The sequence below is a fragment of the Motacilla alba genome, chromosome 2 (assembly GCF_015832195.1).
Source record: "Motacilla alba alba isolate MOTALB_02 chromosome 2, Motacilla_alba_V1.0_pri, whole genome shotgun sequence".
NCBI lineage: Eukaryota > Metazoa > Chordata > Aves > Passeriformes > Motacillidae > Motacilla > Motacilla alba.
In genome coordinates this window covers 146,563,254-146,589,531 of record NC_052017.1, presented here as the reverse complement: position 1 = coordinate 146,589,531, position 26,278 = coordinate 146,563,254, and the positions used below count along the sequence as shown (strand labels likewise).

At 43.8% G+C, this 26,278-nt stretch overlaps 1 protein-coding gene across 1 annotated transcript in view; it reads left to right on the top strand.

Moving 5' to 3' along the window:
- Positions 1-26,278, top strand: part of COL22A1 (collagen type XXII alpha 1 chain) — a 229,239-nt gene that overhangs the window by 126,929 nt on the left and 76,032 nt on the right. The window contains exons 18-24 of the mRNA XM_038129913.1: positions 1,139-1,192; positions 2,440-2,493; positions 10,926-10,961; positions 12,380-12,409; positions 13,316-13,369; positions 14,275-14,328; positions 21,526-21,579. Coding sequence (XP_037985841.1) covers positions 1,139-1,192; positions 2,440-2,493; positions 10,926-10,961; positions 12,380-12,409; positions 13,316-13,369; positions 14,275-14,328; positions 21,526-21,579 — 336 coding nt within the window. The remainder of the gene's footprint in view (positions 1-1,138; positions 1,193-2,439; positions 2,494-10,925; positions 10,962-12,379; positions 12,410-13,315; positions 13,370-14,274; positions 14,329-21,525; positions 21,580-26,278) is intronic.

Sequence of the window (26,278 nt, the reverse complement as noted above, 5' to 3'; positions counted from 1 at the left end):
TCAGCACAAGTATGTAATTGATCCAGTTATCTCTATCAAGAGGCTTGATTATAAAATATGAAATATGTTGAACTTGAATATGGAAGAACAGTAGAGATCAGGGTCAGAATTCAAAATTATCCTGTAAACACAATCCCCCAAAGCAGAAGATGACATTGAGAAGGGGCAGCTGCAGGAAGTTTCACACATATAGGACAACAAATTGCAGTTATGGATTGGGAACAACTGATCAAGGAGTTGTCTTGTAGAAGGGGGTTTGGTGTAAAGTAGACATTGTCCTGTGATTTAAACAGAAAAATACTCTATAAAACATGAAAATATATTCCTGCTCAAAGTTAGCCTCAGGTGTATTGAGTTTCATGCACCTAGCTACAATGAAGACGTGCAAAAATTGGACACTGAACAAAAGGGAGCAATAAAAATGATCGGAGAACTGTCAAACATGCCCATGAAGAAAAGTTGAAAGTATTATGGTTGTTAAGTCTAGAGAAGTTTGAAAGGGGAGTTTTGTAAATCTTCAAATACATAACAGGTCATTGCAAAGATGAAGGAAACACTTTCCTCTGTGGGGGGTTAGGGAAAAGACTTATTAGTCTGGAACTACAGAAAAAAAAAATCAGGTCTGGGTTCAGGGAGAAAAACCACATATCTTCAAGTAATAAAAATAAAGTGGTGAAATCCATTGCATATGGACTTTGTGGACTGTCCAGCTCTGGAGACATAGGAACAAATTAATTGTTCCCCCAGGTTACAGAAAGGAAAGGTGAAAAATGAAAGATTTTTTTTTTTTTTTACTGAGTAAAACCGACCTATTGCTGGATTGCTTTATTAGTTTTGTAAGAGCTGTTTTGGCCTGACATTCTGCCGGAGCACATTGTCCAGTTTACATGAACCCACCTCAGCAGGCAGAGGAAGGAGGCCAACATGGAAAGCCAGCATACACCTGCTTCTGCTTGCATGCTTGCAGAAACTTTTCATGGTACAGATGTAGGAACTTCAGCTATATTCTCTATGGGAGTGGCTGGAATTTCTCTTTTAATTCATTACCCTTGGAGCAGATAACTGGACATCACCTTCATGGCACTGACCTAAACATCAGAGATTTAAATTATAGTGGTTCTTTCTCTCCTTATTCCAGGGAGACAGAGGCCTGGATGGATTCCCTGGAAAGCCAGGTGTGGAGGGGAAACAGGTATGTGGCAAATACTCAAAAACTTGAAGCGTTTCTTTGGAAAGAGTGGAAGTTGACCCTAAAACTGAGACTTATGGTTGGTTGCTGAATCATGACAGTACCCAATCATGTCCCTATTCCGAGGATCTTTGGTACAAGATCTTCTTTTTCTGTTTCTTTGCTTTTAGAATTAAACTAGAATGCAACTCACACTCACAGGAAATTCCAGTCCTTTAAATGTGATAGCTCAAATGTTTGTCTTAATTTTCATTAAACACATAAGAATGCACTCAGAAAAATTCAGTTGTTTAAGCCCACAACAGGAAAGGAAGAGAACTGGATTCAATATATTGGGTTTGTTTTCAATTAAAAAAAAAAGGCTTGGAACTATTTACATTTTTAAAACAAAAAGAAAACAGAAAATGGCCTAAAAGATCAGTACATTTCTGCCGATCAGACACACACTGCTTTGTCTTAAAACCACTATCTGCAGACTCCACAGGACTGTTTTCATTACCCAGGAAATGATACATAATGAGAAGCATCCTTTTCTTCCAAGGACCTTCTGGTCTATATAGTAAAGGGCAGAATAAGAAGCAGAGGACAAAAGTGATTTGCCAAAAGCCACACAGCTAATCACTGCCACCCTTGAGCCTGATACCTCCAGGGTGCAGCATCTGCATCCTGCTCTGTTCCTCAGCTGCAGTTTACCTTGTACCAAAAACCGTGTGTCTCATTAGTGTTTATCACTATTCTTGCAAGATGGAAATGTTTTCCGGTGTTAGAGATGGATAAAGAACTGGTTTATACTTGCAGCAAAAGTAGATCAAGTAGGAAATTGCAGAGGGATGTAAAAATGGATCCTTTTTGTTTAGTACTTCAAAGGAACAATTTCTCCAAGTGAAACCCTGTTACAGAAATTGGGTTTTCTGAAGCATTTCTTCCTTTTTCATGTCTAGACACTTAGAAGGGGGTAAATCTTCATGGCTGAATTTTATACTAAATTTTGTGTTTGACACTGATATACTCACTGAACTGCAGTTCTTCTGAATCAGCTGAAATTGGACTGGTGTTATTGTGGTTGCTGCAGCATCTCCATTGTTATTCTCTTTTCTCTCTGTGCAGCAGAGTCAAAGCAACCTCATGTGTTCTGTTAGTCCTGCCCACTGTAATAGGACATCACTGTTTGTGCTGCCAATACCTGCAGCCTTATATTTTTCCTGCACTTTAGAAATAAAGAACTTTCTCTCCATTTTACTTCTTTATAGGGCCCTCCTGGCAGCCCTGGCCCTCCTGGTGCTAGTGGGACCAAAGGAGACAAGGTAAGTTGGGATGGGATGCACAGAGTGGGTTTAGAAACACATTTGTTAATTCTTCCTTGGGCCCACAGTGCTGGAAACACCAGGGCTGTTGGACTAATATTTATCTTGTTTGTATTTAACAGAAGTTTATATATATGTGAATATTTCACTTTTCTGACATGGCTTCAGTCTGAAATGGGTGTGAGTGAGTGTTAAAATGTATCTATTTATGACTCTTCTGCTTTTAGTTTAACTCTGATAGTGAGAAGAAAAGGAAATAGAGTGTAGTTTGGGTTAGGAAATCTTCCCCATCTAAGAAATGTGGGTAGAAATGTCAATATGTTTGTGTAGAAGCTGTTTTTCTCACCCAGGAGATGTAGAATTGACTCAGAAAGTGACAACAAAATGCCTCTGAGCCTCCTACCTGAAAAATAATTATTCACTTCTCTCGGCAGCAATTTTGACCTTGTTATTTTTCAGAGCTGTCCAAGTATTCAGGATAGCCTTGTTTCCCTCCCTGTTAGAGATGATGCTGTGGTTTTGGTATTTCCGACCCAGCTCTTCGGCCCGACTAGAAAGGCATGACCAGTTCTGGATTTCTTTCTTTTTTTCTCCTCTGGATTAAGTCAGTGACCTTTATCCAAGAATGCAGAGATTGGAAGCAATTCCCACTATTCTCTTCCTGCAGTAGTGATCAGTCTTGTGTTCATAACACTTCATTCATATTTCTGAACCAGCTACAACTGGTGCTTCCAGAAGATGTTTGTCTGCTTGGTCTGATATTTTCAGAGTGGCTGGTGTGTATCTCTTCACTACTTCTCACATAACATGAGCTCTTTTTAGATTAGGCCTGTTTGGATGGGGCCCTGGGCAGCCTGATCTAGTGGGTGGTATGTCTGCTTGAGGCACAGGGGTGGAACCAGATATTTTGGATTGATGGGCCAAGGCCAATGGTATCAGGTTCAACAAAGCTAAGTTCTGGGTTGTAAACTTTGGCCACAACAAAGCCCTGCAGTCCCCCAGGCTGCGGCAGAGTGGCTAGAAAGCTGCCAAGTGAAAAGACCCTGTTAGTGCTGGAGTGCTGGCTGACAGTGGCCAAACTGTCAGCCAGCACTGAGATCACAGGTGCCCAGGCAGGCAAGAAGGCCAGTGGTCTCCTGGCATTCTGTGTCAGCACTAGTGTGGCCAGCAGGACCAGGGTGGTGACTGTCCCTCTGTGCTGGGCACTGGGAGGCCACACCTCAAGTGCTGGGTGCAGATGTGTGGCCCTGTTGAAACTGGGATTAATGAGAGATGCCTCTGCCCAAATTAAGGTTCCTAGAAAACCATCTACCAAAGTCAACAACAGGGATTTTTTTAACAATAAATGGGAGGAAGAGAGGTAGAAAGGAATAGAGGAGGGTGACAAGTGGGGGCAGAGGGAGTTGGGAGAAAGATGAAGCAGAAGACAGTCCGTGACGCAGCATCACATCACGTCAGTCCTTCCTCACCATGTGCTTGTCTGTGCTGGGGGTCCCCGTGGTTCTTGTGGAGGTGAGGGCTCCAGGTTGTTCTTTCAGGGTTCACACCTTTCTCCAGTCCTTGTTGTGGGTATCCAGGGAAGTGTTTTCCTATTCGCCATGTGAAAGGAGGATGCCTTCCTATGCCTGCAATGCTGAGGCCCAAGGAGCATTTCTCAGCTCTGAATGCAGCCTGGGGGGCAGGGTAGGGATGTAGAAAGGGAGGCAGGGAGGGAGTGATGTAGGGATGCGCCCCCCCCCCCCCCCCATCCCCCGCCAATGCAGACCCGGCCTACTTCCATCGGGTTCTACAAGGCAGCACTGCCATCCTTCCTCAGCCGGCTCTCCCTGACCAGGCTGCCTTGCTAATCTCTTGTGGACGCCGGGCTAGGGCTGGCAGCAGGAACTACCTTAGGAAGTGGTTGCCTAAGTGTGAGCAGTCATGGTTAGGGATCCACCTCCTGCTGGCCCCAGGCTCATACCTCCAGCTCATACCTCATACCCCCTGAGGCAGCTGAAGGAGAAAAGGCGGCGCAGAGCCCGCCGGGCTGTCTTGGCCATGGAGCACCGTGGCCGTGGGCCGGGGGCTGCGGGACGGCTGCGCTGCCAGCGGGGCAAGCAGGAACAATGGGTGTGAGGGGCTGGGCAGGCACTGGGCAAGCTCCTGCTGGCGCCTCAGCCCCACAGGGCTTTTCCTGGGGCGGGACGGCCTTGGCACGACCAGCCTCCCTGCCTGCTTCGTCAGCCTCCTCAACAGGATCGGCAGGCAAAGCAGAAACCTCAAACATATTTATATCTTCCGGCAGTGCCATGGGGAAAGGCTCACTGTGCCCCTCGTAGCAGGGATGGCTGTCCAGGGGAGAAGCTGCTGGCTCTGCTCCCTCCTCTTGCAGTGGGAGGGACAACTCACTCTCTGGCTCACTGTCCCCCTCTCCTGAACTGTCTCTGTCAAGGGAGCTCATCTTCCTCCCACTTTGCCAGTAGCTGGTCTAGCCGAGCTTCCCTGGACGGCACATCCTTGTTGTTAAAGAGAGACCAGAGCTCTTCAAAGAGATCTGGAGGCACAAGCTGTGCGTAGTTTTCGGTCTCTCCTGTACAGTCTATGGTCCAGCTGCAAAGGCTGTGCTGGACTGAGAGGCTTTCTGCATCCAGGGAGGAGAGGATGTCATCCTCCAACCTCTCCAGCTCCTCTTTCTCGATATTCAGAAGGCTCCATGCACATCAGCTTGCCGTGTGTGGTTTGCTTGGGCAGCTGAGTTCCCCTCTCCTCAGAGGGGCTTCCAGGTGAGGGAGAAGCTGAGAAGCAAGAGGTTTCCTCAGCCTCTGACATGGGGAAAAGCTCGCAGTGCCCCTCATCCCAGGGATCTTTGTCCAGATCAACACTTGCAGCCTCTGACTCTTCCTCTTTGAGAGGGGGAAGTGATGTACCCTGTGGGTGCTGTCCCTGTCTCCTGCAATCTCTGTTTCTGGGAGCTCTGTCTCCTCCCACTTTTCCCCTGGCTCTTTTGGAGAAGTCTCCCAGTGCTGTGAGTTGTCAGAGACAGACTGCTGCTCTAGCAACAGGGCAGGAGACAGGAGCTCAGAGGAGTTTCCAGCGTCTGTGCTGGAGTCTTTGTTGAAGCCGGGAGCTCTGTTCAACACCTGGGCCTCTGCACCTGCCTCTTGGCATTAATTTGACTGCTCCTGAGTGCAGGTGGACTTTATGGATTTTTCTGCAGGCAGGCACGGGGCAAGGCCTCTAAATGGGTCTCTGCAGGTGTTGCCACCGTGCTCTTCTTGCACCTCAGTGAGCTTGTCCCTCTTGGTCTGCTCCAGGTGGCTCCAGGCAGGCCGGGTCCCTGTGCGGAGTGGCACACCACCCGCACGTCGCAGGGGTGGCAGGCGATGGCCCTGCCTTGCTGCTGACCCTCGCCAGAGCCTTTCAGCTGAGCTGTCTGGGGAAGGTGTTTCCCTGGCCCTGTCAGCAGCCATAGTGCCCCATGGAGAAGGTGGCACTAGGTCTCGGTGGCGGCTGGCTATGTGGCCTGCGGACCATGCTCTGCCTCTGGGAGAAGACCCAGAGGCTGCTTGGGCTGCTGGCAGCGGGGGCAGCTTGATCCGTGCCAAGGCTGCTCTTGGCAGCTGAGGGCTGAGCTGCCACGGAGGTGTCACTGTCAATGGAGGGCCGTGGAGATGCGGCAAGTCTGACACGGACAATCTTTGTGGCCGTGTGACTGTGCCGCTGAGGGGCATTGAGTGCCCTCCCTCCAGGCTGTCCTCCTGTGTTCCATGTCCTGTGGGTCTCCATGAAGTGTCCTGTCTGGGGACCGGTTTGTCCCATTGGAGGGGCAAGGTGGTCACCCATGTGACCTCCACTGCTGCCTGTGGTGGCCTCTGGGGCTCCTGTGGGCAGCAGAAGGAGGCGAGAAACTGAGGCGGCTGTGCAGGCACACTGTCCTCTTCATGGTGGCAAGCCCAGCTCTGGCCCCATGGCAGATGCTGGCCACAGCAGCCAGGCCAGGCTGAGTTCCCAGCTGCACTCGCTGTCTCTGGGCCATTCCCTCACCCAGGCCATCCTGGCACCGGCTCCTCCCCAGAGCAAGGCCTGGAGCCCAGGCTGGCTGGCAGTGTCTGCCCCCAGCCCTCCCCCAGGTCCCACTGCAGCCTTTCCCTGCATTCCTGCCCCTCACAGGACCAGCCGTGGGCATTTGCCTCATGTCTCTTGGACATCTTGGCAGTGCTCTGACGAACACTGGCCAAGGTCACTTGGGAGTGCTGCTTCCTCCTGAGGAGCTGCTGCCTCGTGACAGAGCTGCTGCCTCCTCAGAGAGCTGCTCTCCTGAGAGTGACAACACGAGGGGTTTGGCGCTACAAAAGCCCTCCGTGTCACAGCGTGGACTCATTTCACAATGGCCTCTGGGCACAATGCAACCACAGGTCACAAAGGCCTGGTGGACCTTGTCTCAGGTGACAACCCTTGTCCCAGAGGCCTGACAATTTCCATGGAGATGTCACTTTCTTAGACCTTTGCCCCTCACTTTGACTATACTTGTTTGTCTCCCAATGACCTGCAACACTCCTTTGTGCCCTGCTTGAGTTTGTACTCTGAACATCCCCAGAGATGCCCTGTGCCCTGCCAAACTGCTTTTCCCAGCCCACCATGTGTTCCACCCCCTGGCCCCATCTCATGTAGAAAGACAATCAGAAAGGCAAAAGCTCTGTTAGCACTTCATCTGGCCTCTACTGCAAAAGACAAGAAAAACTGTTTGTCTACAAAGATCAACAACAAAGAAGGGCCAATAAAGCCTTCTGGTCCTAGCCCTGACGGTTGACCAGTGGCTTCCCCGACAACCGTCCCTGGCGACTTTGATGAGAGAGACTGCTTCATCCAGTTGTTCAGAAAAGCAACTTTAATGTAACAACAAAACAACAAACTAAACAGCTTACATAGTACAAGGAACAAACCAGAAAAAGCCAGCGCCCACCATCTGCAGGGATACTTATACATTTTAGAAAGGGGAGGGGATTAAGGCGGGGTCTGAGCAAAGGATCCAACAGGAAAGAGTGATTTGAAGTATTACAATTACTGCAGCAAAAATTAACCAATGACAACGCAGGGAACTTAGAACTTTCTAGTAGTAATTTGAATAGCTGAACTGGAGGATCATGGGTGGGAGCTCCTGCTCACCCTAACTTAAAGAGGCTTTTCCCATGGCCTCAAATTGAAGTCTCCATTATTTAAACTGACCTCAACAGGCCAAGTACAATCTCCATTCTTTATTTGATGTAGAGGTGAATACAGTCATGAAGGATGAAGGAAAGTTTTCTTTGACTCAACCTTCAATAGCAGACCAGTTATGCCGAAGACAAGCAGCCCCCTGAGCCAGCAGATAACGGACAGGGAGCTGACCAGACCCCCTGTAATTCTACAGGAAGTCATTAGTGACCTGTAGAGCCACTGAGACACTGACAAGTCTATGGGGCCGGTGGGGAGTCCTTAACGGTACTCAGGGAGCCACAGATGAGGTCGCTAAGCTGGTCTCCATCCTTTATTATCGATCCTGAGCAGTTGCTGGGGTCCCAATTGACTGGAGGTGCCAATGTGACATCCATGCCCAAGATGGGCCACAGGGAGGATGCGGGGAACTGCAGGCCTGTCAGCCTGACCTCAGGGCCTGTTGGAACCCAGAACGTCCCTCGGACACTCCTGGATGTTCCGGGCCCTGGTCAGGAGCAGTGGAGACCCTGGCATGCAGCCAGAAACCCCTGTGGCCTTGAACCTGACCCACGGAACAATTTACCAACCTTGCAGGAAGAGCAAGAAGTCACACAAGTTTAGGTATTATAGTATAAGTAGTCACGAGGTGAAGGGAAAAGTTTTTGAGTGCTGTACAGGGGGTTTTGGACTCGGTACAGGGGGGTTTGAGTTTTGTACATGGGGGTCAGGAGTTCTAAGATGGAGGGATTTGGGCGTGCCTTGTCCTCCTTCTTTCTCCTTCCTAACCTCCATGTTCTGGGTGATGTTGGCACTCACAGATTGGTTTGGAGTAGATAGTCACTGTTCAATATACGTAGTAGGTATTGGGGAAAAATTGTAAACATCTAATATGTAATGTATGATATAAAAGATGGCACCAGCCCCATGGGAGGGGAGTGTGCCTTTGGCTGACCTGCTGAGCGGACCTCAGCAGCTCAGGAGAAAATCTTTTAAATATCATACAATAAACTACCTTGAGACCAAACGACTGAAGACTATCGAGTCTTTCTTTGACGGCGTGGGTTGGAGGAGAGACTTTTCCATCTTTTGGGGTCACCCCAATCTGGGGGTGATACCTGGCAAGGGCCCAGCAAGGTTCTGGAGCAGATCATTGTGAGTGGGATCACGACACCCAGAGAGGACAACCAAGGGATCAGGTCCAGTCAGTGTGGGTTTGGAAAGGCAGGTCCTGCATGAGCAACGTGATGTCCTTTGAGGAGCAAGTGACCTGCCTCGGGCTGACAGAAAAGCTGTGCATGGAGTCTCTCTGGACTTGAGCAAAGCCTTTGACTCCATCTCTCACAGCACAGTCCTGCAAAAGCTATCAGCCCAGTGCTTGGGAAGGAGCACTCTTTGCTGGGTTAAGAATTGTCAGGATGGCTGTGTCCACAGAGTGGCTGTGAATGGTGCCACTTTCAGGTGGTTTTTGGTCATTAGTGGTGTCCCCTGGGCGCAGTCCTATTCAGTGTCTGTCCTTCTGATGTGGACAAAGGCATTGAGGGTACTTTCAGTAGTAAATTTGTGATGACACCAAGTTGGGTGGGATTGTCAATGTACTGGAGGTTTGGAAGGCTCTGTTGAGGGGATGTGCACAGGCTGGATAGATGGTGTGAGGCCAGCAGGATGAGTTTCAAGAACAGCCAGGCCTGGGTCCTACCCTTGTGCTGCAGCAAGCCCCTGCAGTGCCCCAGGCTGGGGCAGAGTAGCTGGAAATCTGCCCAGTGGAAAAGGCCCTGGAGGTTCTGGCTAACAGAGGCTGACCCTGAGCAGCCAGCATGTGCCCATATGGGCAAGGAGGTTGGTGGCCTTCTGGCCTTCTGTGTCAGCACTAGTGTGGCCAGCAGGACCAGGGCAGTGCCCGTCCCTCTGTGCTGGGCACTGGGTAGAAGTCTTCATTCAGTTCTGGGCACCTCATGAAAAGAAAGAGGTTGAGGTACTAAGAGTGCTGCCAGAGAAGGGCAGCACAGTTGATGAAGGGTTTAAAGGGTAAGTCCTATGAAGACTTGCTGTGGGAGCTGGGTGCATTCTGGGGAAAAGAAGACTCAGGGGGGACCTTACTGCTCTTTACAACTCCCTGGCAAGTGGCTGTAGCCAGTTTGGGATTGGTCTTTATTCCCAGACAGCCAGTGACAGGATAGAAGAAAATTGCCTCACGCTACGCCAGGGAAACATTCATGCTGGACAGCAGGAAGAATTTTTTGACTGAAAGGTTTGTCAAGCATTGCAAGGTTCTGCCCAGGGAGGTAGAGGAGTCAGCATCTCTGGAAGTGTTCAGTGAACAACTGGATGTGGCACTCAGTGCTCTGGACTTGCTGCCATGGTGGTGTTCAGTCAAAGGTTAGGCTCAATGGTCTTGGAAGTCTTTTCAACCTTAATGTTTCAGTGACTCTATAAGATTCCTTCCAACCCAAACCATTCTATGATGCTCGGAATAAATAACAAAGAGTAATTGAACTTAAGGGGAAAAATATGAAAGATATGCTGTGTCATTCAGAGACCTACCTGAGTAATGAATAAATCGAGTGTGGAGGGAAGCTGTGTGATAAATGTAACACCAGTCTGTGCCTAAAGCATAAACCTTCTGTATGCACAGTCTTAAAGCATAATAAATGGTGGACATTGCTGGAGAAAAATGAACTGGAACAAATTGACATCCTAGATGGCAATAAATCATGGAAAGAGGGTGTAGCATCCCAGTGTCCCACAACCACTATGGTGTGAATTGCTCTACCAAATGACTTGGGGAAAGTGGTACCATTTCTCACTTTTTTTGCAGTTATTTTGGTTACTAACAAATAAAAGTGTTTTAACCTCCTTAATATCCGTCTCGTTGGGGTCTGTTAGGGATCTAAGAATCAAGCAGTTTGTTTGTGTGGTAAGTGTACAGAGCAAACACAAGATTTTTTGAAGCACAAATATAATGCTATTGTGCATCCAATGCATCATTCATTTTAAGTCACTGAATGTCATTAAAATGTATGTAAAACATCACAGTAACACAGTCCACAAGTTTCTGTATGTATTCATCTGCAGAGCAGAGAAAACAGAGTCAATTGAGGGTGTGTGTCTAGATCTATTAACTATGAGATGATATTGAAAATAAGAATGTGCAACAACAGTTGAAAAATATGCCCAGGATGTTGCTTTGACTTTGCACTGTTGTGTATTGTGCCATGTTGTGTTCTATGTTTTTTCGTTTCTTTTGTGTTTTCCTGCAGGGTGAACCAGGACTTCCAGGATTGCCTGGCACTTCAGTAAGAATTTCTTTTTTAACTTTCCTAGACTTTGTAGCATTATTGCATGAGAAGTAGAAATGCAGGTTTGGAGGATCTCACTAAGAGATGTTCTTAAATACTTTTAAAAATTATTTTTAAGAAGTTTTTAAGAGTGAAGACTTTTGAAGAAGGCATGTGACAGGTTCCAATGAGGAGATGCTCTGCCACAATTTTGGGAGATTGTGAAGTGTGAAGACCAGGACTTGAGGCAATGAAAGCATTGCCTCAAGTGCATCAGACAGAGCAATACTGTGACAGGACTGTGTGGTTTCTGGCAGTTGTTGAGTTGATTCAAAATGGCCTTTGGTACATAGAGCCTGGGCAAGTTATAAAAGCAAATGAAATTTCAGTATTGAATAGCTTAGTGTCTTCAACATGGACTGAGTGTAAGAGTTGGGGCAGGAGAAGAAAAAGGCAGTTTCTGAAGAGAGGAAATGATCTTTCCTTAGTGTGTATCTGGAAAAGTCCTGGTAGAATATTAAGACAACTAGGACTTGATGTGCTGAAATCAGGAAAGCACTCATGAAAAAGTGAAACAGAAAAGAGAAGAGTGAGGCTTATCTTTATTGTGGCACCAGAGACATCCCTGGCAAGGATGTAAGGGTGTCCAGAAACTAGTGTTGTCTGTGTGAAGAGGTTATCTCTGGGTGAATGGAGAAAGATTTACCATTAAGTATGCAGAGGAGAGGTCTAAAACCGAGTTCAGTATGGGCTGGTAAAAAAGCAGTTAGGGAGTATTCCTTTACCTTAAAAAAAAAAAAAAAAAGATTAGAATTAGGAAATAGCACTCTTCAACTAAACACAGGAATGAGAGGCTCCCTGGTAATTGTGGGAAACTCAGTAGGCAATTCCCTTACTCAGAATGTGGCAGAAAGTAAAAGAATTAGAAAAGTATTAAAAATCCAGGCTATTTGGTTAAGAACATTTCGCTGTCCTGTTCAAATTTGATATTAATGATGGGACTGAAATTACCAAGAAATTTTGAAAGATGTGTATAACATCTGAAAATGAGTTTAACTGATGGGGCATATCCCAAGCCTATCTGCTTGTTATGTGATTCCTTTTGCACTCAACAGATCTTTGTGATTTAGAATAAAACAAGATCTGGGGAATTTACTAACTTATTTATATAATGAGATAATTAATTAAGTTCTTACTGTTTATACAGCCACCCAAATCACTTCACAGGTGAGAGAAAACCTTGTGTTAGTCTGAGCTCTTTAAATAGAAAGCATCTCCCAGCCTGCAACAGGATTTGAGGAGCTGTAGGAGTTATCATGCAACTTGAAGGAACAGCAAGGGCAGAAAAATACCCTGTGGGGGCCCATCATACCTCTGGCACCTTCTGCCTTGTATTTACTCTTTCCGTCCTTTATGACTCTGCCTTTCTATTGCAGGTGCATATTGAAGGCCTAAAAGGAGAGGAAGTAAGAGAGACTCAATATCTCTTCTTTCATTGCAAGGATATTTTAATGTAATTCTGCTGCCTGTTAGGTTAGATTTTGTTTTAAAATAGTACTTTAAAGGGAAGGTGGATGGAAGCATTATCAGGACATCGAGAAATAAATTTTCCGATTTACAATGGAGAAAATAATGAGGAAAGGAAAAAAGGCAATGCCATTTTCAGATGTTAATCTTACATCAATGAGAAGTATGAATTGTAGAGTCAGCTATGCAATTATCTAAGGATAATTATCTAGGGATGCATTAACATGAATGTTAAACTGTATTTGATTTTTTGCCTGGTTTGTCTCTGAACCTGGGCACTCAGATAGGGGGGACATATCTGTTGTGTCAGTCTGTTAGTCCTATGTATAAAATATATATATAGATATTTAAATTTTGAATTTTTGTTGGTGGATCTGTAATTTGCATTTAGCTGTTACTTAATACAATTGTATGCATCATGTAAATGATACTTCAAAGCCCTTCAGAGCTCTGTCGGCTTAGGGGAAATGCTGGTGGAAGCTGCTTATGCAAGAACTATTCTTCTCCACCACCAAACCCCAATCCAGAGTGTTCTAGTGGAATAGCCAGGATATCCCCAGCCTCTTCAGTAGAGTCACTACCTTTGAAAAACAGAGAACCAGATATGGATAAGTGCCTGTTGAGTGTGGGTGGATCAGTCTGTCTGCAGTTCAGTGAGTGCTGATAATTCGAGTAGCCAGAGATTAAGGAGAAAAACAGCTGGTCTCTGCACTGGTTCTTCAGGACTTGTGGGGAAAATGGTGGTATAGGTCCTGTAAAGACAGACAACGTGTCTAATGTGCCCCTGCACATTTTCATAAAGATACTTTAACACTTTTTTAAAAAAAACCCAAACATTCCTGTAGGGAAAGCCTGGGCCACGAGGACCACAAGGCCAGCCTGGACTTCCCGGACCTCCAGTAAGTTGTTTCTCTCACTACTTGATTTCAGAAGCTGAAACTCAGGCTGGAGTGAGGCATATAAAAATCTTATACATTATTCAGGCTCTAAAACATTTAAAGATTGCCCACAGCCTCCAGTTTTCTTCATTGCTGAGAGGAGGTGTCGTGCTGTGGATAGCCTGTCTGAACACAGGGAAGTGACAACCAGGACATGAGCAGACTTTGCCTTAAGGCTGTTGTCATACAGAACCTGATCATTTTTCTATTTCTAATGTCCTGAAGAGCTGTATGGGCATTCAGCACATCTCAGAGAGGCACTGACTGATAATTTGTGAGCTGTCATGTCATGAAGGTCAGGGAGTAGTTGCTGTCAAAGGGTTGGCATTTTGCCACAAGGTCGTGGCTGAAATACTTTCTGGATGAAAACTAAGAATTGAGTATGTGTGTTTATATTTCAACACAATTTTTGCAATAGTTAGTACATGCAAACATTCTTACTTCTGACTTAAATTGTAGCCTGTTCTAGTTATATTTTATGACCCAGCTCTGCAGAATGTCTCAGTTCAGACTGTCACTGCTGCCTCATTTGTAAACACTCTGTGTTTCCTCTCTTTGGAATTGCTTGCTGTGTTTCACTGTTGATTGGCTTTTGTAAAATTGATGGCATTGTGAAGGTGTGTTACTTAGGTAAATCTGGTTTGAATCATGTAATTTAAATATAGTTGTGTGCTCTGTATTTAATCAGGGCATTGTCACTTTATCTTGTTTACTCATTCTCTTCTGCTCACAGGACAACATAATCATCAGGTAAGAGTTGTCTAGGTAGCCATGCAGTAATGGTAGCAAAAATCAGCTAGGAAATCGTATATAGTTCACTAGGTTTTCTTATTCTGTTAACTTTCTAAATCTTCTCAATTTTAAAGGGAGAGCCTGGTCTGGAAGGCAAGCCTGGAGTCCCTGGTTTGCCAGGTCAAAGGGTGAGTTGCTTCTTTTATTTAACCTGAGTCTCAGGAGGCTCAGGACAGCTTTGTTCAATAAGGTTTGCTACTTTCACCCACTGTTACATATACTTGTCTACACTTATATAAGAATCCTGAGGCCCAGATCCTTACCCATGTTCCTTATTCATTGTCCAGGAACTTTCAATACCTCTTGGAGTTGACAGATTGAATGCAGTGCAGGTTCTTTCTTGCCATGTGCTCTCCTGTATTTATATCTGCTCCTTACTGCTAAAGGGTTGCTTGATATGACTCTGAGTGTTCAGAACCACTACTAATGTGGTCAGTTTGAAATTTCAGAGAAATTCTGTTGTCCTGGAAGTCAAATGAGTGTAAAGATTCTTGCAATACTTATTTTCTGTTCTGTTTGGTCAGTACTCCAAAAGAGGGTCCCCAAAAATGGTAGCTGGTGTACCATTCTCTGCCAGGAGCTTAGTTTTCCTATGTAGAAAAACTCTTGGATTTTTTCTGACATGGAATTATGTCTTCACATATTTAAGTACTGCTAAAAGGTAAATTTCATAGTGGGCCTGATACTATTACACTCATACTCTGAACCTGCTTTTTCTTGCTTGAGCCTGTTCATATGAAGAACACCTCACGAGACAACACAGAATCAGAATATCCTGAGTTGGAAGGCACCGATCAGGATCATCGAGTCCAAATCCTGTCCCTGCACAAAGCAGCCCCAAGAATCCCACCATGTCCCTGAGAGTATTGTTCAAATGCTTCTTGAACTCTGTCAGGCTTGGTGCTGTAATCACTGCCCTGGGGAGCCTGTTCCAGTGTTCAACCACACTCTACATGAAAAACCTTTTCCTGATACCCAGCCTAAATCTCCCCCAATTCAGCTTCATGCTGTTTCCTGAAATCCTGTTCCTGGTCACCAGAGAGAAGAGATCTCTACCTGCTCCTCCTCTTCCCCTCACAAAGAAGCTGTAACTGCAGTGAGGTCTCTCCTCAGTCTCCTCTTCTCCAGGCTGAAAAGACCAGGTGTCCTCAGTCACTCCTCATAAGGCCATTCTCATTGCCATCCTCTGGACATCTCTAAGTATGTGTTTCTTATATTGTGGCACCCAAAAGTGCCCCCAGACTCAAGGTGAGGCCACCCCAGTGCAGTGCAGTGCAAGGACAATCCCTTCTCTTGCCCAGCTGGTGATGCTGTGCCGGATGCTCCCAGGACAGGGTTGACCCTCTTGGCTGCCAGAGCCCTGCTGAATCCAACTTTCCATTGACCAGGACCCCCATGTCCTGTCCCACAGCTGCCTTCCAGCCTCATTCACCAGTCTGTCTGTACATCCAGGGTTGCCCCATCCCAGGTGCAGAATCTGGCACTATGGATTCACACCAATCACCATATAGTTGGTGCCTGCCCAGTCCACTTGTCAAGGTCTCTCTTCAGGGCCTCTTTGCCCTCAAGGGAGTCGACAAATAAGAGTGGAAGTGAGATACCTGCTTAGCATTTTTGGAGGCAGTCATTTGGGTCTCAGTACTGCTGTTTAATGGGTCACTTTTTTAAGTAGCCACAGAAACTTGATGATAGTTCACTCCTTAAACTGATCATGGGCTTTGCCTGCAGTGCTTTGAGTCAGCACCAGGGCTGTTATCAGCCCGTGTGAGAACCTGTGAGCATAGGAGGTAGATGAGCAAACAACAGTACAGGGAGAAATATATAACTTGCTAAGAGGTTTTCTACAGACTGCCCATTGGATTGTGTGCTGTTAAATTTAGCTGTAAGCAAGAATTTTAGGAATCTTCTCCTTGGGAAGATCGTGCAAGCAGCCTTTAGTCAATGCCTCAGCAGAAAAGGGAATTTACTTGCTTTCTTGTAATTTCCTAAGTGTTAGAAAATATCACTTTAGCAAATAACTCCGCAGTGCTTTGCTCCTAAGTTTGTAAGTTAGGAATTAGCCTGGTTTTAAAGCCTGCTGTGAAACATTGTTTCTTAAAAAAGATTAATAGAGCATATTAGCTGGGTAAAGGACAGTGATCCATCAGGATTTGCAACAGGACAGAAAATGCTCCTGTTAATGATCATTTGATTACAGATGTCATTTGATCTGTTCTGTCTTTGAATTTTTCCCTAGACTCTGTTGTGTCTAGCTAGTTAGACTTCTCCTAAGGGTCTTTATTAGTCACCAAGCATCTTAGATAAATAGATGTATTTTTTTAATTAAAGGCATTATTCAATGACAGAATTCATGAGATGAATCAAAGTACTGGGCTTGGTGGATCTACAAAGATCCCATCTGGGGGCAGGAGGTAACAATTCCAACGTGAACCAAGCAACTGGGTTGTGTTCATTTTATTTGTTAAAAGTGCCTGGCAGCTGATGTCTGCATTCTGACGATGATACCCTCACATCAGGAGCACACTGTGTGAAGAAAAATGCTCTGCTGTTCTCAAGTGACCTGTAAGACCTTTGAGTGACAGACAATACTGTCCTGATTTTATTAAAACTGCCTGAAAAATAAAAACTCTGAGAGTCTGCTTTCACTTTTAGGGTGGTTTTGTGGTTTTCTTTCCTCTTCCCATCCTTCTTTTTCTTCTGTCAAATTGAAGAGAATTGAAGTGCTTTGTTTCTGCTCTTAAGTCTTTGATACCTGATCTACTGAAATATTTGTTGGAAATAAAACCAATTTTTTTTTCTTGATAGATACAAAAGGTGCAGACATATGACATGCTCCTGGAAAACCTGCAGACCTATAGCCAGTACAGACTAAACATAGGGTTCCTCTTAAGTGTACTCAATAATTTGGATTTCAAGAATTTGCCTCTTTTTAAAATGTTACAATTTCATTCAAGTGATTGAAATTTCAGAAAGAGATGAAGAGAAAACATTTATCCTGCAGCAGTCATGAGGCAGGAGCTATCTAGACCATTTTGAGTGTGATGTGCTGGATTGCAGCTTAGTTTTATAAAATTACATTGATAAAATCTGTCCAAGTTCAAGGTACAATCAGTACAAAACAAAAAATAATACAGGAGTCTCATGGAGTAGTGAGAATAATCTTGTGAAAAGAAAATGAATGGAAAATGTATTTAAAATATAGTAACATTTAATGAATGTACTTCTCCATGTTTAAGACTCAATGTACACAAGTCAGGCAGATAAGTAACAACAACAACAATAATAATAATAACAATAATTTTAAAAAGTAATATTAAAAGTTTAAACTGGGAAATCCTGGGTTCAGGTTGCACTCTCTACCCAGAGGAGCAGTGTTCAGATCACTTGTCAATGCAGGAAAGGTTTGTCCCTCTCAGATGTCCTGGGAGATATAAAGTTAACAAATCTGTGGAGGGCTGCTCAGTTTTTCCTGTGTTTGATGGTAGAAGAAATACAGGTATTTGACTTTCCATTCTTGACTCATCTCTCACCTGAGTGGATTGTTACATATGATTTTCCTGTTCAGGCCAGTCACAACTTGAATTTGGAAGTCAACACTTTTCAACTCTTACTTCTCTGTGTATGAACTGCCCTGGTTTTGAACCACCTTAGGCTCCCAGAATCCAAGGGATGGAGAGAGCTAATTGGAAATTCCAGGGTGAAATGGATAAATAATCCAGGAGAGAGGAGATTAAATTTGCCTAGAAAATTAGGTAGGCTTTTTGGAAGGAGCCAGTCTCAAGCTGCAGTCTCTCTCAATGTCCAGAAGTCCTTGTAACCCTTCACTTTGCCACAACTGCCCAAATAATCACTCATGATCTGGCCAACCCTGGTGGTATTTTCATCCTCAAGCTACGGAGAAGCTCTCACTTCAAAGTTTACTGGTGTCACCTAATGCATATGGAGACTGCAAAAGGCTGGAACCTTCAGGGAGCTCAAACATGTATTAACATTGCTGGATTTCTTCTGGTTTCTCTAGTAATGCAGAGGTAAAGAGATCAGATGAAATGAGTAATCCTAGTACCCCATGCAGATTACAGGGGAAACAAAATTGGCATTTATGCTAGCAGTCATGTTAATTCCCAACTGAAGATTTCTGCGCACTTTGTACCAAATCCACCTGTGTTCCTGGGCCAAACCTCAGAGAAAAACATGCTAAGATAATATATGTGTTTTCTGGCTATTGGACAGCAAGATGGGAAACAGTTTTGGGCTGTGGTACCTTTCAGAATTTCCCCTCCAGCAGAGTGGAAATGACAGTTTTCCTTGGTTTTCTGTCTTCTACATAGAAGACATCTTTCTGATGGATGGTTGTGTTCACATAATTTGTGGGTATTTGAAATGTTCAGATGACTTTGCCTGCCTGGGTGAAGTTCAGCTATGCAGAAATCAAACTGTAAGCAAGTTAACAAAAAAAAGGAACAGGGATTGATGCCACAGATTAAATCCAGAGTGAAACTGTAATTGTCAGTGAAGTAAGTACACAAATTTCCAATAAAACACACATTTTAAACTGTGCTTTTGTTCAAATTGCTGATAAAGGCAAATATAGGATATATTTGCCTTATTATTATTGCCTTATTGCCTTAAAATTAGGATATATTATATAAAGAATATATTTCATATTGTCAAAAGATACACAATCATACAGACGTACCTGATTCCTACTGTAGCTAACAGAGCATAATTTTTGAGTTTCTCTGTCATATTATTAGGCAGTGTGACATTTCACTGAGTTCTGCTCTCATAGGTATAATTTCTCTCAGCAAGTATTTCTGTCCTTTACATACAGACTATGATGCTTTGGAGCAAATCTGTTGTTGTTGGATTTCAGCTAACCTCCAAGTGGCCCACAAGTTCCCTTCAGAATAGGAAACCTCTCTCAGTCTCTCTATCTGTATAATTATATGTTGCTTTAAGAGATTTCTTAATGTTTTGAAAAGACCTGAAGCTTCTCAACATTATACCCAAGGAAAAAATAAACAGCTCCTCTTGCATCTCTTCTGGAGACAGAACAGTTGGTTGGTGGGACATAAAGGCATCAGTAACACTGTGTTGTTTTGATGGACATAATTAAGGATGCTTCCTATGTGCCTGGTGCCAAATCCACCTTTGTTCCTTGGGACCAAGACTCAGAGAAGAACACTGAAGCATCTCTCTTATGAGGAAAACAGAGAGTTGGGCCTGTTCAGCCTGGAGAAGTGATGACTGAGGGGGGAACCTTATCCCTGTCTGTCAGTGTCTGCAGGGAGGGGTCAGAGCAGGAACCAGGCTCTGCTCAGTGCCCAGCAATGGGACAAGAGGAACAGGCAGGAACTGATGACCAGAAAGTTCCACCTGACTATGAGGAAAAACTTCTGTAAAGTGACTGAGCACTGGAGTCTCCCTCACTGGAGATATTTCAGAATTGTCTGGACACAATCCTGTGCCTGTGCTCTGGGATGGTCCTGCCTGAGCAGGGAGGTTGCACTAGATGACCTGCTGTGGTGCCTTCCAACCTGACCCATTCTGTGATTCCATGATTCTGTGATTCTCTGTTCTGGCCTCAGTGTTGTAACTCTGGAAGTAGCCACCTTGGCATGTAGCTCCCACATGGACAGGAAGCTGGAGGCGGCTCATCTCCTGTGTCTGGCCCCCCCACACCACATCCTGTATGCTTTATTCATAAGCTTATGTATTTATTTAAATGAGTATTTTAACAGTGCCATTTGCATGGTCACCTTGGCAGTGGGCAAAATGATCATCTTTAACTAGAAAACATATGTTAAATCATGTAGTGACATGAGTCCTTCAAATTAAAAATCAGATTTTGTTGGCTTTGACAAGAAAAGAAATGGTGGATCTTGGAAAAGTAGAAGAAACGTCTATGAATAGTGGGTGTGCTGGAGTATATAATTCAAATTTTTATTGATATTGAGTCCTGCAAATGATTACAAATTTCTTCTGATAGCTGAGGACCCTATAATCACTCCTTTAATATTCTTTTTAGATTCTTCTGTATATGAACGCTGATTTTCATTGTTTTAGGGTAGAGGGTTGCTGGGGATTTTTTAATGAGAAAAATAATTAAAATAACTGATTCTGGCACATCAGATAATAAATCTCAGTCACAGCTGAGGAAAATATGACAAAAACTTGTTTTGTTTTTGATGGTTTAGATTTTTCATTAATTTAGGTCAGAAAAAAACTGCTGTTAATACATGCTGCTTCTGTACATCTTTCAAAGAAGAAAAACAGAGGGCGAATTTTATACTTGACCCTTCACATTGTGAGGAACATTAAACTTTGTTAATTATATTTTCCTTCTGAAAAGAAAATCAGTCTGGATGAGAAGCAGAAATGAGGGAGGAAAAAGTCTGCCTCTTAGATATTTATATGACTCCTCTTGTACCTTCCCACTATATTACTAACAGCCTTAGAAATACTTATGATTCAGTGTCGGTTACATATGAGGGAAGAAGAGATCATTTTTATAAAATATGTGACTTACCTAAAGTAACACAGCAAGTCGCCTGTTGGGTTAAGAAACAAATCCAACCTCTGCCTTAACTCCAGTGCTTACTCCATCTTTTCTTCCTCATTTTTCTCATGTAGGATCTTTTCCTTTTGAATTATTTGAGATCAAACCCATGGGGACACAGAGGTCCAGCATCCATACAGGTGACCTAGTCTCAGGGTTGTACTCCAGCTCTTGGCTTGTCCTTGCATTGTACCAGTGGAGTTCTCTGGTTCCTTTGAAGGAATATTTTTTACTTGCAGAGGAGTCTGTGAGCTCTGCTAGAGTGCTAATGCCACCTTCACCTAGAAATGCCTCATGGTTTCCTGTTTCCCACCTTAGAGATTGTGGATCTTTTCTATTCAACCATGCACCAGAGCTTTAAATTATTTTATTTCCTAATGCACAAAGCAGTGCAAGGGACCAGAGGGACACTGCTTTACCCTCAGCCCATGTTTACACTTGGCACCTCTCTTGGCTGCATCTCAGCACCATGACTGTACCCCTCTGTAGGGGCAAGCCAGATGGGATTGCAGAGTCTAGGAGATGCCACAATGTGCATGAGAGCAGCTCTCAACTTTACAGCTATTGTCACAACTTGGGAGATACAGGATTGTTAAAGACAACTGGGGTTTCATTTCCACATGGTGTCTGTTGTCTTCAGTTCTAGCTTTTGTGTTTTGTGCACCCACGTTACATTGATTTACCAGTGTGGTGGTGAAAGGCTTTGGAGAATCAATAGCAGTCTTTGGTCTGCTGTCTAATATGTGCTCCTCTGTTGAACATGCAGGGCAAAAAGGGAGAACCCGGATTCCCAGGAATCAATGGCCTGATTGGCCCTCAGGTAAGCGATGATTTCTTCATTTTCCTATAATATGTGTAAAGCCAGATTTGGTGGCAACAGGGGACATGAAACCACACAATGCAGCATGTGTGATCTACTTCTTCTTTTTACTGTATTTGAAGTTCATGTTTCTCCTTTAGGATGCAAATAATTTATCTTGTTAAGATTGAGAGATGTCTGTCCACTGGACAGCAATTTCATTTACCTTCCAGAGTTTTTCAACATCTCGGAACCAGGACAGCCATGTTGTATGGGATTTCCCCATTGCTTGTGCTTAGAGCAGCATCATCCCAGAGGGAAACCACTGATTTGTGTTCAGTGAGGAAGGGAGATGTCTTAAGTGAATGACCCCTTAACTCCTTCTTTTTAAAGCTCTTGGCAAATTAGAGCTCCAAATTGCACCATAGCATCATAAGGGCAACACAGAGTGGTTTATGTTAAGAACCGTCAGAGAGGATTTAGCTCCACCATGGATCAGCCAATTTGGCCCTGTGTAATAGTAACACTGACACCTCTGACATAGTTTTTTGCTAACTTTGGAGACAAATTCAGCAGACCTGAATTACTTTTTAGGATCACCCCTGCAATTAAAGAAATATCCACGAGTATGTCCTAAAGCAGGAAAGGTGCAACCTCACATTGAGCTGACTGCTCAGAATAAAACTGAGCATTTCATTTGTTCCCCTTCAATAGTAAATTAACAAACTGGACTTTGGCTTTAGGATTGTGTTTCAATAATTGCTAAAGTTTGGGGAAGAATGATGGGCTTCCATTGCTACAGCTTTTGGTGGTGCATTGCAATAAGCAGCACACTGCTGTAGTAGTGTGGGGTTTAGATGGTGGTTGCTGCTCCCTGTGTTCCCCAATAAGCATTTCCTATGGAAAAGCCACTTAGATAAGCATTCAGGGAAAGCAGTCAAGTCCAAACACACCACACTCACCATGGCTAGCTCAGCAAAGAGAAGCAGAAGGACCTTTTATATGGCCAGTTCCAGCAAGATTTATTTCAGCAAACCAAAGGAAAATCAGAGACACAAGACAAGAAAGACCATGAGCTCTGCACCAGGCTAAGTAGGGGAGGGCTTGGGGGCGGTACAAAGGGCAGGGCAAAGGGCATTGGCTTTCAGGGAAAATGGGGCAGGCCACCAAGGATACCACAACCAATGAGGGAACAGGGAAAGGAGAAAGCAGGGGAAGTTGGGACATATGGGGAAAGGAACTGGGATGGGTCAGTGTTAAGCAAAAATCCATGAGGAGGAAGTCCTTTCTGTCCACCCAGGTGGGCAGAACTCTATCGTGGCTCCAAGGCAATGCTCTGGGGATTTCCCTGAGGGGGAAGGAATCACACTGCTAGACAGCAGATACTGATCACTCGTTTATTTGCTCTGGCAATTTATGCCCTTGAAAGCAGGAGGAATGATCTAGAAGTGGTTTGTGTGACAGGAGTTTTGTAAAGAGCTATTCACCTGTCTGTGGAGAATGTCATAGAGGTAATCCTAGGGGTGGAGGCCCCATGCAGGTGAAGTCCCTTGTGTCCAGCAGGGAACCTTGCACTGCAAAACATCCCTTGATACTGGTTTCATATTTTAAGACCTTTTTTCTTTCGGTGCAGTATCTAATTTGCAAGTATTTCAGCAGCAACCTGCAAGAATGAAGACAGTGTTTCTAATGGATTTTAAAGATTTTAGAATCATAGAATATTCTGAGTTTGAAGGAACTCATAAGGATCATTAGTCCAACTTCTGGCCCTGCTCAGGGCACCCCAAGAATCCCTTCCTATGCCTAGAGCATACAAGAATGCTTCTTGAATTCTTGGATCATTGAGTCCAACACCCTGCTTTTGTTGTATTATTTTTCTTAGGTTAGTTGTTTGTTGGGGCTTCTTTAGTTCAGTTTTGGTTTGGTTTTTTTTTCCTTTTCCTTCATTTAGGAGGAAGATTTCTTTTATCCATGTATTATTTTTATGATACCTGACAGTATCCATCCAAAGAATGCCACACTTACTTCGCTCAAGTTCCCTGTAAATTAGACATATATATGCATGTGTTAGCAATTTTATAAATGTATCTGTGAAGATTGCTGACATAGGATTAAGTAATTTTCCTTTTTGCACAAGCTAAATAACGTTAGGAAATTTTATGTTAATTAAAACTACACAAAATGCTTGCCCCATCAAGGGATACTTAAACTGACTCTTCCTCCAAGCTAACTGCATAAAAGGTAAAATATTGTTCCTATTCCTGCAGTGGCACTCTGTTCTGGACATATTACTGCAGATTTCCATATTTCTCTTCAGTGAAAATGCTTACATTCACTTTGTGACAAAACTACTTTTCAGCTTAACAGCACTTTTTGTGGCATTAGATTTTTAAAACATTTTATCAGCATTTTCTTTTATTTTTTTTTTTCTTAATTAGACTATGTCCCAAAAATGCCTAGGAAGAAAAGTGGTTTTCTTATACTGTAGTTACATGGATATTCATTCAAGTTATGTATGGAAGCCTGTGTCAGCTCTTCCTGTGCTGTCCCAGTGGTGTTGAGGGACAACTAATTTGAGTTGGCTGCACATAAACTAGATTAGAACACAGATAATAGTCTCCCCCTTTCCTCTGCAGTTTTAAGTTTATGTTTACTTTTGTTTTCTGACCTGATTCCCCACACTGATACCTGTATGGAAAAGAGGAAGGGGTTGATAGTGGAGTGTCAGGAGGCTCATTGTTGCTGAAGATCTTCTGAAGTTATTATTGGGCTTTGCCGAGAAAAATCATTGCTGTCATGCTCAGTCCAGCTGAGAAGCCACAGATCAGCAGCTGTGCAAGGGAACTGACTTAAGGGCTACTCTTGTGGGTCCCTTCCAGCTCAGGATATTCTGTGATTCTATGGTCCAGTGATGAACTGCTGGTGAGATAAGTCAGTCCAAGTCTCAAGGACCATTTGAGAGATTATTTGTCAGACCCTGAAGCAGCATCTTAAGAGGCAACTTCCTTGCTAGACTGGGGATGTTTTGTGGCAATAGGGTAGCTTTGTCTCTCTTTGCACACACCAACTCAAACCAAATTATAATATAAAAATATTTTAAAATATTTATTTTTCCTTCCAAATCAGCTCTGGTGGTGAACCTGTCCATCTGCTTATTTGTTTCATGTTGTCTGATCAGCACCTTTAAAACTGAGTATTTATTTTCCAGTCATCTTTACAAATGGTGCATCTTGCAACATCATTAAGCCGTGGAATAGAAACTCTGGATATTTTTTCCTGTCTGGACTTGAACAATTTTCTGGCAGCAAGGACACAGACACCTGAACTTAATAATGTGTGTGTGTTGTAATTATTTATTTGTACTATTTTACTGTCCAGGAACCTTAATCATAGGCCCAACTTTTATTGCAGTAGGATGTTCAAATGCAGACTGAAAAATGAGCATTTCTGTAAAGAACTTTAAGCTGAAATAATTGTCTCAGGCACTCTGAGCTGTATCACTGAGTTACCAGGGCTGGGGTTTGGCTCCAAATGCAAGCACTTTTTGGATTGAGAATGGGAGTGCAGGTGTCTGCTGCTGTTGATGAAGATCCTGTTAATATCATTAGTGGATCCTGAAGCTGTCTTAATACAGGCATCTACAAATGGGCCACTGAGCCACTGTTGAGGCTCCCCGAGATGAGTGGGTACTTGCTGGCCACCTGGGAGACAGCAAAACACATCAAAAGTCTTTGAGATTTGAATAAAAATGTCATACCTCTGCCTTGCAATACCTGCGGGCTGTTACTGAGGCTTGCCTTGTGCTAGATAACCTGGTGGTGTAAGTCAGGCCTGAGAGGGAGACCAGTACAAGCTGTACCTGTTATGGTCCTGGCTGGCAGTGATTTAATTAGTATAGACTTGTCTGTAGGCTGTAAGCTCAAGCCCAGCTTTTCTTAAGTAATTCAGGAAATAAATGATCTCCTCTGAAACACACAGTATCCCTAATGTCCTTTTTATAATGCAAGTTAATACTGCAAAATGTAAGAAAAGGATGTGGGCCCCAGCTGCAAAGCTCAGATTGAATTCAAACTTTGCCAGTGCTGCTTGGAATTGGAAGATATTGCTCAGAGCAATCTTTAATAAGATCTACACCTTTAAAAAATAAATTTAAAAAGTCTTCACCTGTGAAGATTGCTAATAGTGCTGAAACAAAAGACATTAAAGGAGGCTTTTTAGTTGTTTTTTCTCATTTGCTGCACTGACTCAGTAAACCAACTCCAAGCAAACACATGGGGAAATAAATCTTCCTCTGTAGACAAAAGAGATCATGTCCATAGCTTACACTAAGTGATTAAATTAAACAAACACTGCCTTTCACTGGAAGCAGGAAAGTCTCCTAGAAAGACTGCTATGTACAAAGCAAACTTTATTCAGTACTTTTAAAGAGCTGCAAAGACAGTTTGGAGAATCTTTTGTTGAAAAAACTTTTATTTTAAGTTTATGTCAGTACTCCAGTTCCAATGCCACTTGATGGAATGACTGGAGACTGGATCCATGTATGAATTATGGCACTGTCACTGATGCTGACTGTAGGACATATATTGTAGACAAATGCTCACATCTGTTGGCTATTCAGGCTTTTGATTTTTAGTGTCATCAACGACAGCTGTTTTTATAAATTCTCTTACCTTTGTATTGATTTGTAAGGCAGGATTTAAGCAGAGGGAGAAACACGGTG